At 34.7% G+C, this 13,671-nt stretch overlaps 1 protein-coding gene and 1 non-coding gene across 2 annotated transcripts; one reads left to right on the forward strand and one right to left on the reverse strand.

The window, feature by feature from the left end:
* Window positions 1-2,008: 2,008 nt before the first annotated feature.
* Window positions 2,009-8,387, reverse strand: LOC110788527 (cysteine synthase). The gene is made up of 11 exons (XM_021993167.2): window positions 8,228-8,387; window positions 6,269-6,329; window positions 6,019-6,128; window positions 5,858-5,915; window positions 5,464-5,727; window positions 5,236-5,373; window positions 3,920-3,971; window positions 3,522-3,601; window positions 3,010-3,069; window positions 2,833-2,913; window positions 2,009-2,364 (listed from the first exon to the last, which is right to left on the reverse strand). The coding sequence occupies exons 2-11, from the start codon at window positions 6,305-6,307 to the stop codon at window positions 2,248-2,250; spliced, it is 999 nt and encodes a 332-aa protein (XP_021848859.1). The 5' UTR covers window positions 6,308-6,329; window positions 8,228-8,387; the 3' UTR covers window positions 2,009-2,247.
* Window positions 8,388-10,204: 1,817 nt separating this feature from the next.
* On the forward strand, window positions 10,205-10,370 carry LOC130460299 (U1 spliceosomal RNA). The gene has a single exon (XR_008920211.1). It is a non-coding gene; the product is annotated as a U1 spliceosomal RNA (small nuclear RNA).
* Window positions 10,371-13,671: the final 3,301 nt, after the last annotated feature.

Below are 13,671 nucleotides of genomic sequence, written 5' to 3' on the forward strand. Positions count from 1 at the left end.
TTAGAACATGCTTGAATAAATTTTGAAACACAGTTGAATAAAGTTAGGACATGCTTGGATAAATTTAGAAAAATTGAATAAATTTAGAACATGTTAGGGAATAAATTTAGAACATGCTTGAATGGTTTTAGAACATGTTTAATAATTTTAGAACATGCTTGAATTAATTTTGAAACACATTTGAATAAAGTTGGAACATGCGGAAAGCTTGAATAAATTTAGAACATGTTTGAATAGATTAAGAACATGCTTGAATAAATTTAGAACATGGTTGAATAAATTTATAACATGTTTAATAATTTTAGAACATGCTTGAATTAATTTAGAACATGAGCTTGAAATTTTAGAACATGTATATATGTATATGTGTTGACTAGGTTCTCATGTTCTAAATTTAGAACATTGTTGAATAAATTTAGAACATGCTTGAATAAATTTAGAACATGGTTGAACAAATTTAAAACATCGTTGAATAAATTTAGAAATGCTTGAATAAATTTAGAACATGAGCTTGAAAATTTAAAAAATAGTTGAATAATTTTGTAACATGCTTGAATTAATTTAGAACACGAGTTTAAAAATTTAGAACATGGTTGAATAAAATTAAAACATACTTGAATAAATTTAGAACATGAGCTTGAAAATTTAGAACATGGTTGAATAAATTTAGAACATGAGCTGAACATGGTTGAATAAATTTAATTAGAACATGGTTGAACAAATTTAGAATATGATTGAACAAATTTAGAACATGGTTGAACAAATTTAGAACATGGTTGAACAAATTTAGAACATGAGCTTGAAAATTTAGAACATGCTTGAATGGTTTAGAACATGTTAGAATAAATTTAGAACATGTTTGAATAAATTTAGAACATGTTTAATAATTTTAGAACATGCTTTAATTAATTTTGAAACACGGTTGAATAAAGTTGGAACATGCTTAAAGCTTGAATAAATTTAGAACATTGTTGAATAAATTTAGAACATGCTTGAATAAATTAAGAACATGGTTGAACAAATTTAGAACATCGTTGAATAAATTTAGAATATGCTTGAAAAAATTTAGAACATCGTTGAATAAATTTAGAACATGAGCTTGAAAATTTAGAACATGGTTGAATAATTTAGAACATGGTTGAACAAATTTAGAATATGATTGAACAAATTTAGAACACGGTTGAACAAATTTAGAACATGGTTGAACAATTTAGAACATAATTGGATAAATTTAGAACATGGTTGGACAATTTTTGAACATGGTTGAACAAATATAGAACATGGAGAGTGTAAAAGTGTTCTTACCGTAAGAAGTGTTCTTACATAAGGAGGTGTTCTTACCGGATCCCTCCCCTATATATATATATATATATATATATATATATATATATATATATATATATATATATATATATATATATATATATATATATATATATATATATATATATATATATATATATATATATTAACAAGTTAAAATAAATAAATCAATGGCTGATATTCAAACAAAATAATGAACGGTTGAGATCGTTTTATATTTAATGTAGTCGACGATAGAAGCTTCGGGCTTGGTAATAGTTTCCCACGCCACCAAATGCACCTTCTGTGACTCTTCTGTCTCCCCCCATAAAAATTTACGAGCTTTTCGATCAATGTCATCACACATTGATCTAGGCAATTTTGTCGTCTGCATAGTAAAAATTTACTTATATGAATACCAGTAACATATTTTCATAGATGAATAACCATGGTAACATGAATACGTCTCTGTTCCGTTCGACTTATTTTCACTTACTCAGACAAAATAAGTTCAGATAATATAAGTTCAGCAGAACTAAATTTTTTTCAGACATTTTCACACACAAATAAGTTTATTCCAGACAAAATAATTTCCAGATATTTTCACACAAAAATATGTTTGTTCAAGACAAAATAAGTTATTTTCAAATAAGTTCAGATAATATAAGTTCAGTCAAATATAACAAAGCCTAAATAATTTATACAATTTAGAGAGAAGTCATTCATAACTTTGTTTACTATACGACAAAAATAAAATTCCTATACAAATCGGAAATTTATTCTTTTCCTATTTTGGTAAAACCAATAGTGTTACATACAGGTATCAAAAATACAATTAGTAAGAAGTTACATTCTCAATATAACAAATACAATATCATAGCCTTATTCTTAAAAGCAATTTTAGATTGGATCGAGCAAATTACGTCTCATTTTTCAGCGGGTGTTTCACAAGGGGGAAAGTGGCAAATCGGCCCTTTCATAAGTCAAAGCCTCCACTTCTTGCCTCTCTGAAGCAAACAACTCGGTAGATAAATAACGCTCTCCAAAGCTAGGGATAAGCACCTATAACAAATAAGTGTGTGAATAAGTTGCTTGATATAAAATGTTATAATTCGTATTATTTTGCACAAATTACATTATCACGTCACGAAACTATACCCCTTCTTTTGCAAATCGTAATTCTCTTTCTTTTTTTCCCACGGTCTCCAATTCACACCTATGACTATCATTATTTTGATGCAACTTAATTTTAAAAATATGCACATACATGTATACTTCGTAGAATACTCCTTCATCCCTTAACGACTCATTACTACAAACGTTCTCCATCTCTTAAAGATTCATTACATTATCATGTGTTTGTCCCTTGAATATATTCACTTAGCATTTTCAATGTTTAAGTTTTTAGTTTTCGTCAAACTTTATCTTTCTTTATTCCATAATTTGTGTAAATTAGGAATAAATGAAAAATCGCGCAAAACCATAACTAGCAACAGATCTTTCATGCCAAGTAGAAAACATCCCACTTACAACAATCAATTTCTCAGCAAACTCAGGCTTTTTTGCTAGCTTAATAGCAGCAGCAACGGCAGCTCCCGACGATATCCCAACCTAATTTCACGTATGATGTGTGTATATATCAAAGAACACCCATCAGTAAGATATAAACAACAATGAAAATATATTAGCCCAAGGAAATGACCTTACCAGCAAACCTTCTTTCAATGCAAGAAGCTTAGCAGTTTCAAAGGCTTCATCACTAGATACCTGAAATATCAAATTAGATCTTCGTCAGATTGTTTTAAAGCCAAAATAAAGCGTTAAAGTTGGATCGAATTTATGCTGATGACAAAGTGAATATGAAATGTATTATTAGTCTAAGACTGATATACGACTTGTACCGTTGTACGTACTGCAGGAAGTGTTGTAGTCTCAACAACTCCCTTTCTTTAAAGACAAAATACCAAGTTTCTTTTCCTGTCCTTCACTCAATCAAATATTTTTCTGCAGGAAGTGTTGTAGTCTCAACTTTATCCTATGGAATGTACTGATGACCAAAGTACGGGCGAAGGCTCAACTCAATCAAGATACTTTCTGTTTAGCATTTTCCATGCAATAGCCATTCTGATTTCTGAGTGTTTGATTTGAGTTTGTGAAGGAAAAATGTTTCAGAAAATTATGTACAGAAGGAAAATGGAGAGTAGTCTTCTGAATCTTACCTTTACAACTTCCTCAATTATGTCAAAGTCCAGTAATGGAGGGATGACACCAGCACCAATCCCTTGGATTTTGTGCTTGCCTGTTGCATGTAAAGCGTCGAGTCTACTTAGCAAAATAGCAATTTGCACAAGATGCATCACAGCTCCATCAAAAATTAATTTGAAATTCAGAAGCAAAAACCAATAAAGATGTCAACAACTTTAGATTGTTGAAATAACAACGAAAGCACTTCAGCGATAACTGGGAAAGGCGAGGCTTGGCAGTTTCTCACGTGACAGGCTTTTGAACGAAAATAAATAACAATGATGTAGATATGACTGGAGGTTGATCCATAAATCTAAGCAAACTGATACTATTGACTATAGAGTCCATACACATTACAGATTTATAGACTCACCAGGCTTTTCTCCATTTAGGACTGCACTTTCAGTTGGCTCTACACCATAGACCTAATAGTAAACCAACAAAGTTAAACAGATTAGAAAAATACTAGCTCAAATTCAGCGTTTACTTTCTGAAAATATGAAGAGCAAGGGAAGTCTTCCTATATGTGAACACAGAAAGGAAACAATGACCAGAATTGTGATTAGATATCACATTTTGAATAAAGTTGACTCCCAAGGCCAATCAATAATTTTTCAAGCAAAACAGCACTACTGCACAAGTGTCATTGGCAGATTCAATGGACCAAAGCTAATGAGTTCTTCCAAAAAAAAAAGAGGTTACAAAGTTGATTTAGTAGCTCAACATTGCTTTAGTTCATGCATACTCCTCTGGGAAGATCACAGTTGCCAATTCAGAATCAAGATGGGAATTGGAATCTATTGATATGGAATGTACATAATCACTACCAATCCAAATCAGGGTCGAGAGTGGAATCAGCGTATTTGAATTGAATTGTCTCGGAAATCAGGAAGGAGAAATTCCATATTCTATAAGCACAAACAATCCTTACTTTGCGTCTACATTGGAAGATTCAATTTCCAAGCACTACTTCAGAAGACCGACTAACAGGAATACATATGTTAATGTGCATACTCTGCAATATACAAACATGCTTTCTGTCAGACCAAGGGGAGGACTATGCTGATATGCTCATCTTTTCTTTCAATAACAGGTTTTCTCGTGATATGTTTTAGGAAGAATGTTTTCTGTCAGACCAAGGGGAGGACTATGCTGATATGCTCATCTTTTCTTTCAATAACAGGTTTTCTCGTGATATGTTTTAGGAAGTATTGGTATTTAGTAGCAGCAGTCTAGATACTGAAGCATGGTGCAAAAACAAACAAGCTTTTGAAGGAAGAACCACTGTCAAGTTAGTGTTAGAATTGAAAACAGTTTGGAGATCAGCACTCAATAATTATCAGAGTTTTCTTTATCCCCGTTTTTGGTTCTTGCTTTAAACTTGCATTTTTCTCTTTGGTTATGTTGTTTACGGAATTTGGAGCACAGGAAATTTAGTTTGTTGCAACAGTTATGTACCCTTCTTAGTTCTCACCAAATATGCAAATACACCACCAACAGCAAAGCAACCATAAAACTGCTTGGATTTATCATTTGCCAGTGTATGCAATGGTCAAAACATACTCCGTTTTTCCTAACAAGCATCCCAGCCTTCCTCTCACCACCCCCACAGCCCGCCTCTAAGGCTCAAAAATAAAAGAAGAAAAAAGGGAAAGGGGATTAGACAGGCAAATGGACCGGTAAAAGAACCTTGATAGCAGAATTTTTCTCTTTAAGGAATCTTCCTGCCCCAGTGACGGTACCACCAGTCCCTATGCCAGAGACAAATGCATCCACTTTCCCTTCCGTGGCTCTCCAGATCTCTGGCCCCGTAGTTTCAAAATGAGTCTGAAAGCACAAAAACCAACAAAAATAAAATCAAAATAAACCCCTTCAACTGTGGATGTACAGTGATTTTTAGTCCAAAAACCAGCATACCTTTGGATTCCCAGGGTTTTCGAATTGATTAATGTAATAGCCGCCTGGAGTTTTGTCCAATAATTCTCTAGCTTTGGCCACGAAATCAGGAAAGCTTTTCGTTGGACCCATGAGGTGCAACTCTGCTCCCAAGGCTAGAAGGATTACTCTTCTCTCAAGACTCACATACGAAGGCATTACAATGATTAGCTTATAGCCCTTTGCAGCAGCAATAAACGCCAATCCAATGCCAGTATTACCACTTGTCATTTCTATGAGAACAGTCTTTAGAAATCCAGAGAAAAATTCTGTATTTAGCAACAATATTTTGTATCTGAACTGCGACCATAGAATACACGTACAAAAACGTAGTGAAGAAAGTTTAAAATGACAAATAAGGTATATACAGACACACCTTCTCAGGAGAAATCAAGCCTTTTTCTTCAGCATCTTTGATCATACTAACTGCAATCCTGAAAATGAAATAAGTCCAATTAAATGTTTGTTTTTTCTTTTGGTTGGACGGGAATTGATGGGTGTGCAGTTGACTTGTACAAATTCATGAGGTGGTATCACCTGTCTTTAACACTGGAGTATGGTTCCATCATTTCAAGCTTGGCTGCAATGCGTGCAACACAACCCTCTGCGACATGATTAAGATAAACTACAGGTGTGTTTCCCACCAGCTGCAAATCAAAGAAAGTAGAAACACATAAAACGCTTGAAGGATACATAACTTTCCTGTTATTGTAAATAAGCCACAAAATTTCCCTCGCTTAGAAAAAGGGAGCGAGCACATGTACTCTGTACAATTGAAGTGACTTACTTCAGTCACATCTTTTGCAATGCTGCACTCTCCCTCCATATACCCAAGCAAAGCTACACAACTGCAAAAAGTTATAGCTGTGAACAGATTTACCTTTGCAAATTAACAGAGCAAACAACAACACAATCTTCTATTCAATCAACCAATAACATGGCGTGATTGAAATGCAAAGTACAATTGAAGTGAAGAGGGGGGAGCAAGTTTTCAAACAAAAACAGCACTTATATAAACCACTTCTTATTTATTTATTTTAAAGACAAGAAATACTCCTTAAGAGGTACTACTATGAAGAATACAAATTCAAGTGAAATTCCAGCTCTCATATTGAAGTTCGAAACAAAAATAACAGGAACAATGTGTATCCAGCTATGAGCGGGAGATCCATGCACACAGATTTACATATTAGGCCTTATAACAAATCAATCTACTGCACAAGGGTTTTTCCCTAATGAATTAGGCTCCGTTTGGTAGGGTCTAACACGTTTTCATGGAAAACAATTTTCCTCTTTTCTATCATTTTACGTTGTTTGGTTTGGCAAGGAATGGAAAACAATTTTCCATAACTCACCCAAAGATGGAAAAACCTTTTTCATTTGAAAGGGAGGAAACCACTTTTCCACATTTCCTCTTTACCTCCCTCTCCCTTCTTCCCCTCAATCTTCACCATCTTCTTTTAAGGAACCGAACAAAGGAAAACTAGTTTGGAATTATGTTTTCCCTTGGAAAATCTTTTCCATGGAAAATCATTTTGCAATGAACACGTTTTACACCAAATCGTACGGAGCCTTATTGATAACGAGTCAACAATAACAAAGGGGCTTTAGTAATATCATGCAGACATGCAACATATTTAATTAAGAGGGGTTTGGATAATGTGACAACGACGATTCAATAGGAACCGTGGACTTATTTCTCTAAACAAATACTCGTATAATGTTGTCTTATGGTCTTACCTATCATGGTTATTTCGGGAGTTTTTGGTTTGGTGTAAAACGTTTTAATGGAAAATATTTCTCCCCTTTTCAATCATTTTACATTGTTCGTTTGGCAAATGATGAAAATCAATTTTCCATAATTGTCTCAAAGGTGGAAAACCTTTTCCATTTGAAAGGAAAGGAAACCACTTTTACTCCTTACATCCCTCCTTACCTCCCTCTTCCTTCTTCCCATCCATCTTCTCCCATTTTCCTTTTCTATGAAATATTTTTATAAGGAACCAAACAAAGGAAAACTAGTTTTGAATTGTGGTTTCCTTGGAAAATCCTTTTTCACTTAAAAAGTTTTACGCCAAACCAAATGGAGCATTTCATGGAGACACTACAATCAAAGTGAAATGTATCGTCTCCACGGCTCCACTAACCTCCGATTCCACAACAAACAACAAATATAAACCTTTCTATCTGAATTGATTTAGTCCACTAATTTGTTCATAATTAATTTTAAATTATAGCCCAAACCTCAAAAGTTTATACACCACCAGTAGCAGTTTTTGCCACTACAATTACATTACTCTAAGTTTCAACCCAATTAAAACGGATAGATGGATAAAACACTAAGGTGGATTAAAGAAGAACATAATCCGGCACCACGAAAATCAGACTCGAGTACACTAAGAAAATTTCACCATGTTCCCGGGTGCATATATAAGAAATTCAACTAATAAAAGGGTTAAACAATCAACACAAAAGCACCAAAAAACAACTCCAGAATACATGAATTACTAACTTCACTTTATTTTCTTTTTACCCTTTTTCATTTCTGGAACCAACTTAGGAAGCAATTGAAGTTAAGAAACTAATAAAGCAAACGATCATCGACATTAAATTAAGAAAGGAAAATAAAAACAGAAAGCAAATTAGACAAGTGTTTTTTACTTCACAGCTTCAAACAAACAACCAATAACGGGAGAAAAAAAAATTGAAGCTGGAAGATAATTGGGAAAATAGAGAAGAAATATACCCAAATTTCCAAAGTAGAATCAAGAGAACATGCAGTTGAATGTTAGTATATGAGAGCTTTCTGTATCACTTGAGTTTAAGGTTTTGGATCTTGATAAAGGTTGGAAGTCAAAGGAGGTTAGCACTTAGCAAGCAGGCAGGAGTGGCGGGTAGTGTCTAATTAAATACCCCATTATTTGTGATTTATGGGTAAAGAAATATACAGTCATGTGGGATTTTGTTTGATTCGTCTCGACAAATATTTTCGGAATATCAACTTTAAAAAAAAATATGAATACAAAATTAGAGATATTAATGAACAAACATTTACATTGGCAAGTGTGAAAAGGTGAAATTGTTCCCATTATTTCAGAGCAGAGGGAGTATGGAGTACGGACTGCAGAGTAGTGTATTATTTTCTCTTACTCCCTCCGAATCTAAATGTTATTCCCGTTTCTTTTTTTAGTGTCCCAAAATAATCTTCCCATTTCTTTTATTTCCTTTTTAATCTCTTCCTTGTAATTTGAACTTTGTAATTTGAACTTTGTAATTCTATTGGTTTATTAATAAAAAACCTTGTAGTCTCATTGGTTGGTTTAAGTTTGGATGGATTAATGAGTTGGCATTTTTATTCCTTGAATTCTATTGGTTCAACTATTTTGTTTTCTTGTGAAAATGGAATAAAAAAACAACAATTCCCCATAAAACTACATTAATAATAGTTAATCTTATAATGTTTCTTTTTCCTTAATAACCGCGTAAAATGACAAACGGGAATAACATTTAGGTTCGGAGGGAGTAGCATTTATCTAATTCATATACGGCCAAGTCCCAACTGGGAAATATTTGGGAGGTGGTGGTTCAATAGGGTTTATTTTTCGTTAATTTTTTTTAAAAAAAATGTATGTACTCCTTCGATTTTATTTATTTATTTTCTTTTAAACTCCTATAATCCGTACGTATTTCAGTTTCGTTCTATTCAACCTGTTTTATTTAGTTTATATTAATAGAACTTATCTAAATCAATTCTCTAAAAACGGCAACAAAGTAATCGACTTTTCCTTTTTTAAAAGTCAAATAGACGAGTCACAAGGTCAAAAGGCAAACCTCAAGAATAAAGATGGTTGTGGGGCCCGGCACGAGCACGAAGTCGTGGGCCATGGGTCGGGCCTGTGCCTTGTTTTTTTGGGAAAAGCACGACAAGGCACGGCACGACTCGACCCGGCATGACAAAGCACGTTAAATTTAATCAAATTCGCCTTAGGCATGACGGGCCGGCACGAAAGCACGTGGGCTTGGGCCGGGCCTGGGCCTTATTTTTAACTTTTCGGCCCGACACGGCACGACACGAAACAACGTGGCCCTGGCGTAGGCCCGACACGGTTAGGCCCACGACCCGTGGGCTCGACACGAAGCACGACCCGGCCCGGCCCACAACCATCTTTACTCAAGAACGTACCTAATTCTTCATAATTTGTTGATTTAACCCAAATATAGATGTTTAACAAATCAAAAGCTTTAGTTCGTTATGCTTATCCCTTCTATAAGTAATTTTTGTATAAATGCTTTTAGTATCCCTACATCAATCTACTCCATGTCATACTTGGGAGTGACTCAAGCGATGACATGCATAGTTGAACTGGTTAACTTGTGTTAAGTGTTGGTTCAGTTGGATCATTCTTCTTACCTATTAAAAATAATCTACTCCATATCATATACTCTCATCTTATATTTTTTATCCAGCCTACCTACTAGATTCTCCTTGTTGCTACTCACTTTCTGCTAACCTCGCCTACAACTAACACAAGCAGGCCATCATCTACTTGATGAGGTTGGTAATCACGCTAATCATTAAATAAATAAGAATTGATTTAGGAAAGAACAACGTGAAGATTGAATTGGTTTTGGATTTCAAAGTAATAGAGTCCCACATGGGAAGAGAAAGAGAAGTAGGAAAAGGAGAAGGGTATAATAAGAAAGGATAAAACGACATAAAAACTTACATACCTGGACGGGGCTAATGGGTGATCAGGAAGGCCCATGGCCTAGGCTGGTGGCTTCCATTGCACATCATTGGCGAGGTGCACCCGCCTAACATCTCCCTTGATGGGAGACTGTACGTCGTAATTTGTTGGAGAGAGGGCCTGCGCTCGTCGCGGCCCTTACCTAATTTGTCATCACTAAATTTTGTTTTTTCTGGTTTTCTTATCATAAATGTACTGTTTTGATTTATGGTCGTCGACTAGATAAAAAAACTAAAATTTGTATTTTAGGCGGTTTAATGGAAGTAAAGAGCGAAGGGTGAAAGAGTTAAAGAAAATCACACAAGGAATGTATACAATTGGAGAAAATTTGAATTAGTTAGTCATACATAAATGTTTCATCTATTTTTTTCATTTTTTAAGGTGGTAAAAAACAAGTTTTAATTATTTTTAGGTGGTAAAATACAAGTTTTAATTTTTTGTAGGTGGTAAAAAAAAAATTGTCCTTAATGGTATGAAAAATAGAGTGTCAGGATACATAAATCATATTTTGGTGCGAGAGACAACTTATTCCCACTTTCCGTCATTGACTTTAATTTCCTAGTCTTTGACCATCTGTACAGGTCATGTATTGTGAAAGTTGACTATGTTTATCCCTTTTCCATCAGAAATTCCCACATATAAAAGCCAAAAAAAAAAAACCCTATATTTTCCAAGTAAAATCAGGTAATCTACAAATTTACAAGGTACCTTTGTGGATTTTATTTTATTTTTCTCTAATCAATCATTCGGTAAATCCCCATCATAATTCGAGTGTGTTCGTCCACAATTTGGTAAGATTGGTGTTGTAATTTTGTGTATTTTTAATGTAGAAAAATTAGGGTTATTCCCTAAATCTGTAAATTCAATTGAATTGGATGTTGTTTAACATTCGTCATTGGGAGCATACCGTTGTTGTCTCTTTGACCATTGGAACAAATGCGCCGACATTTCACCATCGTTGATAGTCTTTATTGCCTGAATTACCCGCGTCATGTTGGGTACGGTACAATTTGAAGTTTGTCCAATTTGGGTTTCCATTTCAGGCCCCCATTTCCACCTCTTCACTATCTCCACAAGTTTTGCTACTGTTGAACCATTCAGAAACGACTTCTTAACCCCATCTAACATTACATGATCATCAACACCCGGTTCGACGGAGGGAACGCCTTTACCGGCATAAATAACACTACCCTTCTCATCTAAATACTCTATCTCCTCGGTCCACTCACCCGAATTCGGCTTGTCGAAGCAGAAACTTCTCACAAATCTAGGGGTTTTATCTCCTTGTTTGAAATATTTTACGTAGATTAAGTAATGGGTAAGTAGAGTATTATTTTGCATTAAATGAGTACTTGTAGTTAATTCAGTTTTGAAGATTGAATTGTTGATTTTTTTTCAATTTTTCTTCAAGGGTCAAGGTGTTAATTGGATTAAAGGTGTATTCTGCTCATCTAATTTTCATTTGTGTTTCTAAACTTATATGAACTTAATTGCGCTTATTAGAATTTGTTGTGACTTGTTTTAGTTACAAGTTGTACTTAGGTAGCCTTTATTTCCTTTGAACTTATTTTATATAGACTTTTCTTGAAATAAGTAGAAAAAAATAGTGTATGACATGCTTAGTATAGGTAGCTTTTTTGTTCATGCGATAATGAGTAAACATGTGTTGAATAAATGTTGGGAGTGGTAAAGGTGGATTGATTAAATTTTTTTTAAAAAAACATCGACTCAGCAAATAGAAAATGAATTATGACACAACAAAAGTAAAAAAGTTGATGACAAATGGGTAAATGAAGTTGTATAAATATATAGAGACTATACACGTTAAAATATTTTTGATACACACAATTAAGGAACACAGGAAGATGAATAGGAAACAGAGGGATATCAGCATATCAAGACGAAATTAATAAGACCTTACTAAATTTTTCTTAAAGGGGCGTTTGGTTCATATATTTATAGGGAATGAGGAGGAATGGAAAATAAACTCTTTTGATATGAGGTGTTGTTTGATATTATTTTGTCATTTCACCTCCCTTCCTTCTCCCTTACCACCGTTCCACAACAATGTTGTCATCGATCCTCCCCATTGATATCTCTGTCTCTCCTTCCCAATTAACGTTGCCGCCAACACTCCTCTATTGATGCTATCGTCGCTCCTCCATTGACCCAACCGCCTCAAACCCCCCCCCCCCCCCTCCATTTTCTTTTTTTGACACCCATATCTCTCCCTTCTCGTAATTGTGTCACAACCTTGTCCAATTTGACGCTTTAAACGTCAATTCGACCATGAAAGCTTCATATCTTTTACCATTTAAATTATGTTTATGTTGGTTGGTGAACTTTGGGTTGATGAATGTTGGTTTCGGGTGGTTGCGGGTGTTTGTGGTGGGTCACAATGATTTTAGTTGTCATGTGGTGGTTTGCATGTTGTTCTACGATGGTCGCATATGTTTTACAGGTGTTTTTTTTCCAGAGTTGTCTTAGGTTGTTGTGGTTGGTTTCCCAATGGTTGTTGGGTGGTTTCATGGTGGTTTCCATTGGTTTTGGGTGGGATATATGGTCGATCGGTGGTAGGATGGTTTTTCGGTGGGTGGTTAAAGTGGCTAATGGTGGTGGGGTATGCTTTGGGGCTGGGGTAGATCCAGATGGTGGTATATAGTACTATAAGGTTGGTCAAAGTTGGTTAAAAGGAAGTCAACGTTTTAAGGGGTAGTGGGGGGAAAGAGAGTGAAAATACTTGGGGGAGGGAGTGGGAATCTATCTAGAAGATTTTTGGGTGGAGTGAAAATGGAAAGAGGGCGAAGGGAATAGCCAATTAGCCCAACAATAAAGGGCATTGTTCCAGTTTATTCTCTTATCTTTAAATAAATATCTCGAACCAAACGACCCCTAAATAAACATAACAATAATTAGTAAAGGGTAAGACCTTAGTGTTATACGTATTACGAAGTATGTTGCAATGGAAGGGGGAAAATAGGAACTTTTTTACGTACTTATTTTAGTTTACAAGTCCATGTTGTTGCTATTATGTTGTACTGTTTAACTTGGCATCACTAATCTCTTCTATAGAAAAAGAACTTTTGAGATCTTTGATATACATGTAAACTTTCTGGATTACCCTGTTCACTTACTCCCTCCGTCCCTTAATACTCGCACCGGTTTGACCGGTGTGGAGTTTAAGACATTTGAATTGACTTATTAATTTAACGGTGTTAGTTGATAGTGGGGCATTTTTTTAATATTGTTAGTGAGAAATGTGTAAGAGGTGGGGAGTGGTGAGTGGAGGATGTGAATTTTTAAATATTTTTTTGTAAATAATAGGGGTGTAGGTGGGGTAGTAGGTAAGTGTGAGAAATAATATAATATTGATAAAAATTTCCATTTATAGAAGCGGTGCAAGTATTAAGGGACGGCCCGAAAAGGAAAGCGGTGCAAGTAT

The sequence above is a fragment of the Spinacia oleracea genome, chromosome 4, assembly GCF_020520425.1.
Source record: "Spinacia oleracea cultivar Varoflay chromosome 4, BTI_SOV_V1, whole genome shotgun sequence".
Taxonomy (NCBI): domain Eukaryota; kingdom Viridiplantae; phylum Streptophyta; class Magnoliopsida; order Caryophyllales; family Amaranthaceae; genus Spinacia; species Spinacia oleracea.

Excerpts from the sequence above, each read along its gene's own strand:
- LOC110788527 (XM_021993167.2), bottom strand. The coding sequence starts at position 6,307 with ATGGAGGGAGAGTGCAGCATTGCAAAAGATGTGACTGAA. Across the intron at positions 5,728-5,857 it reads GCTTGATTTCTCCTGAGAAG|ACTGTTCTCATAGAAATGAC; the intron begins GTGTGTCTGTAT and ends GGATTTCTAAAG. Across the intron at positions 3,602-3,919 it reads CCTAAATGGAGAAAAGCCTG|GCAAGCACAAAATCCAAGGG; the intron begins GTGAGTCTATAA and ends TACATGCAACAG.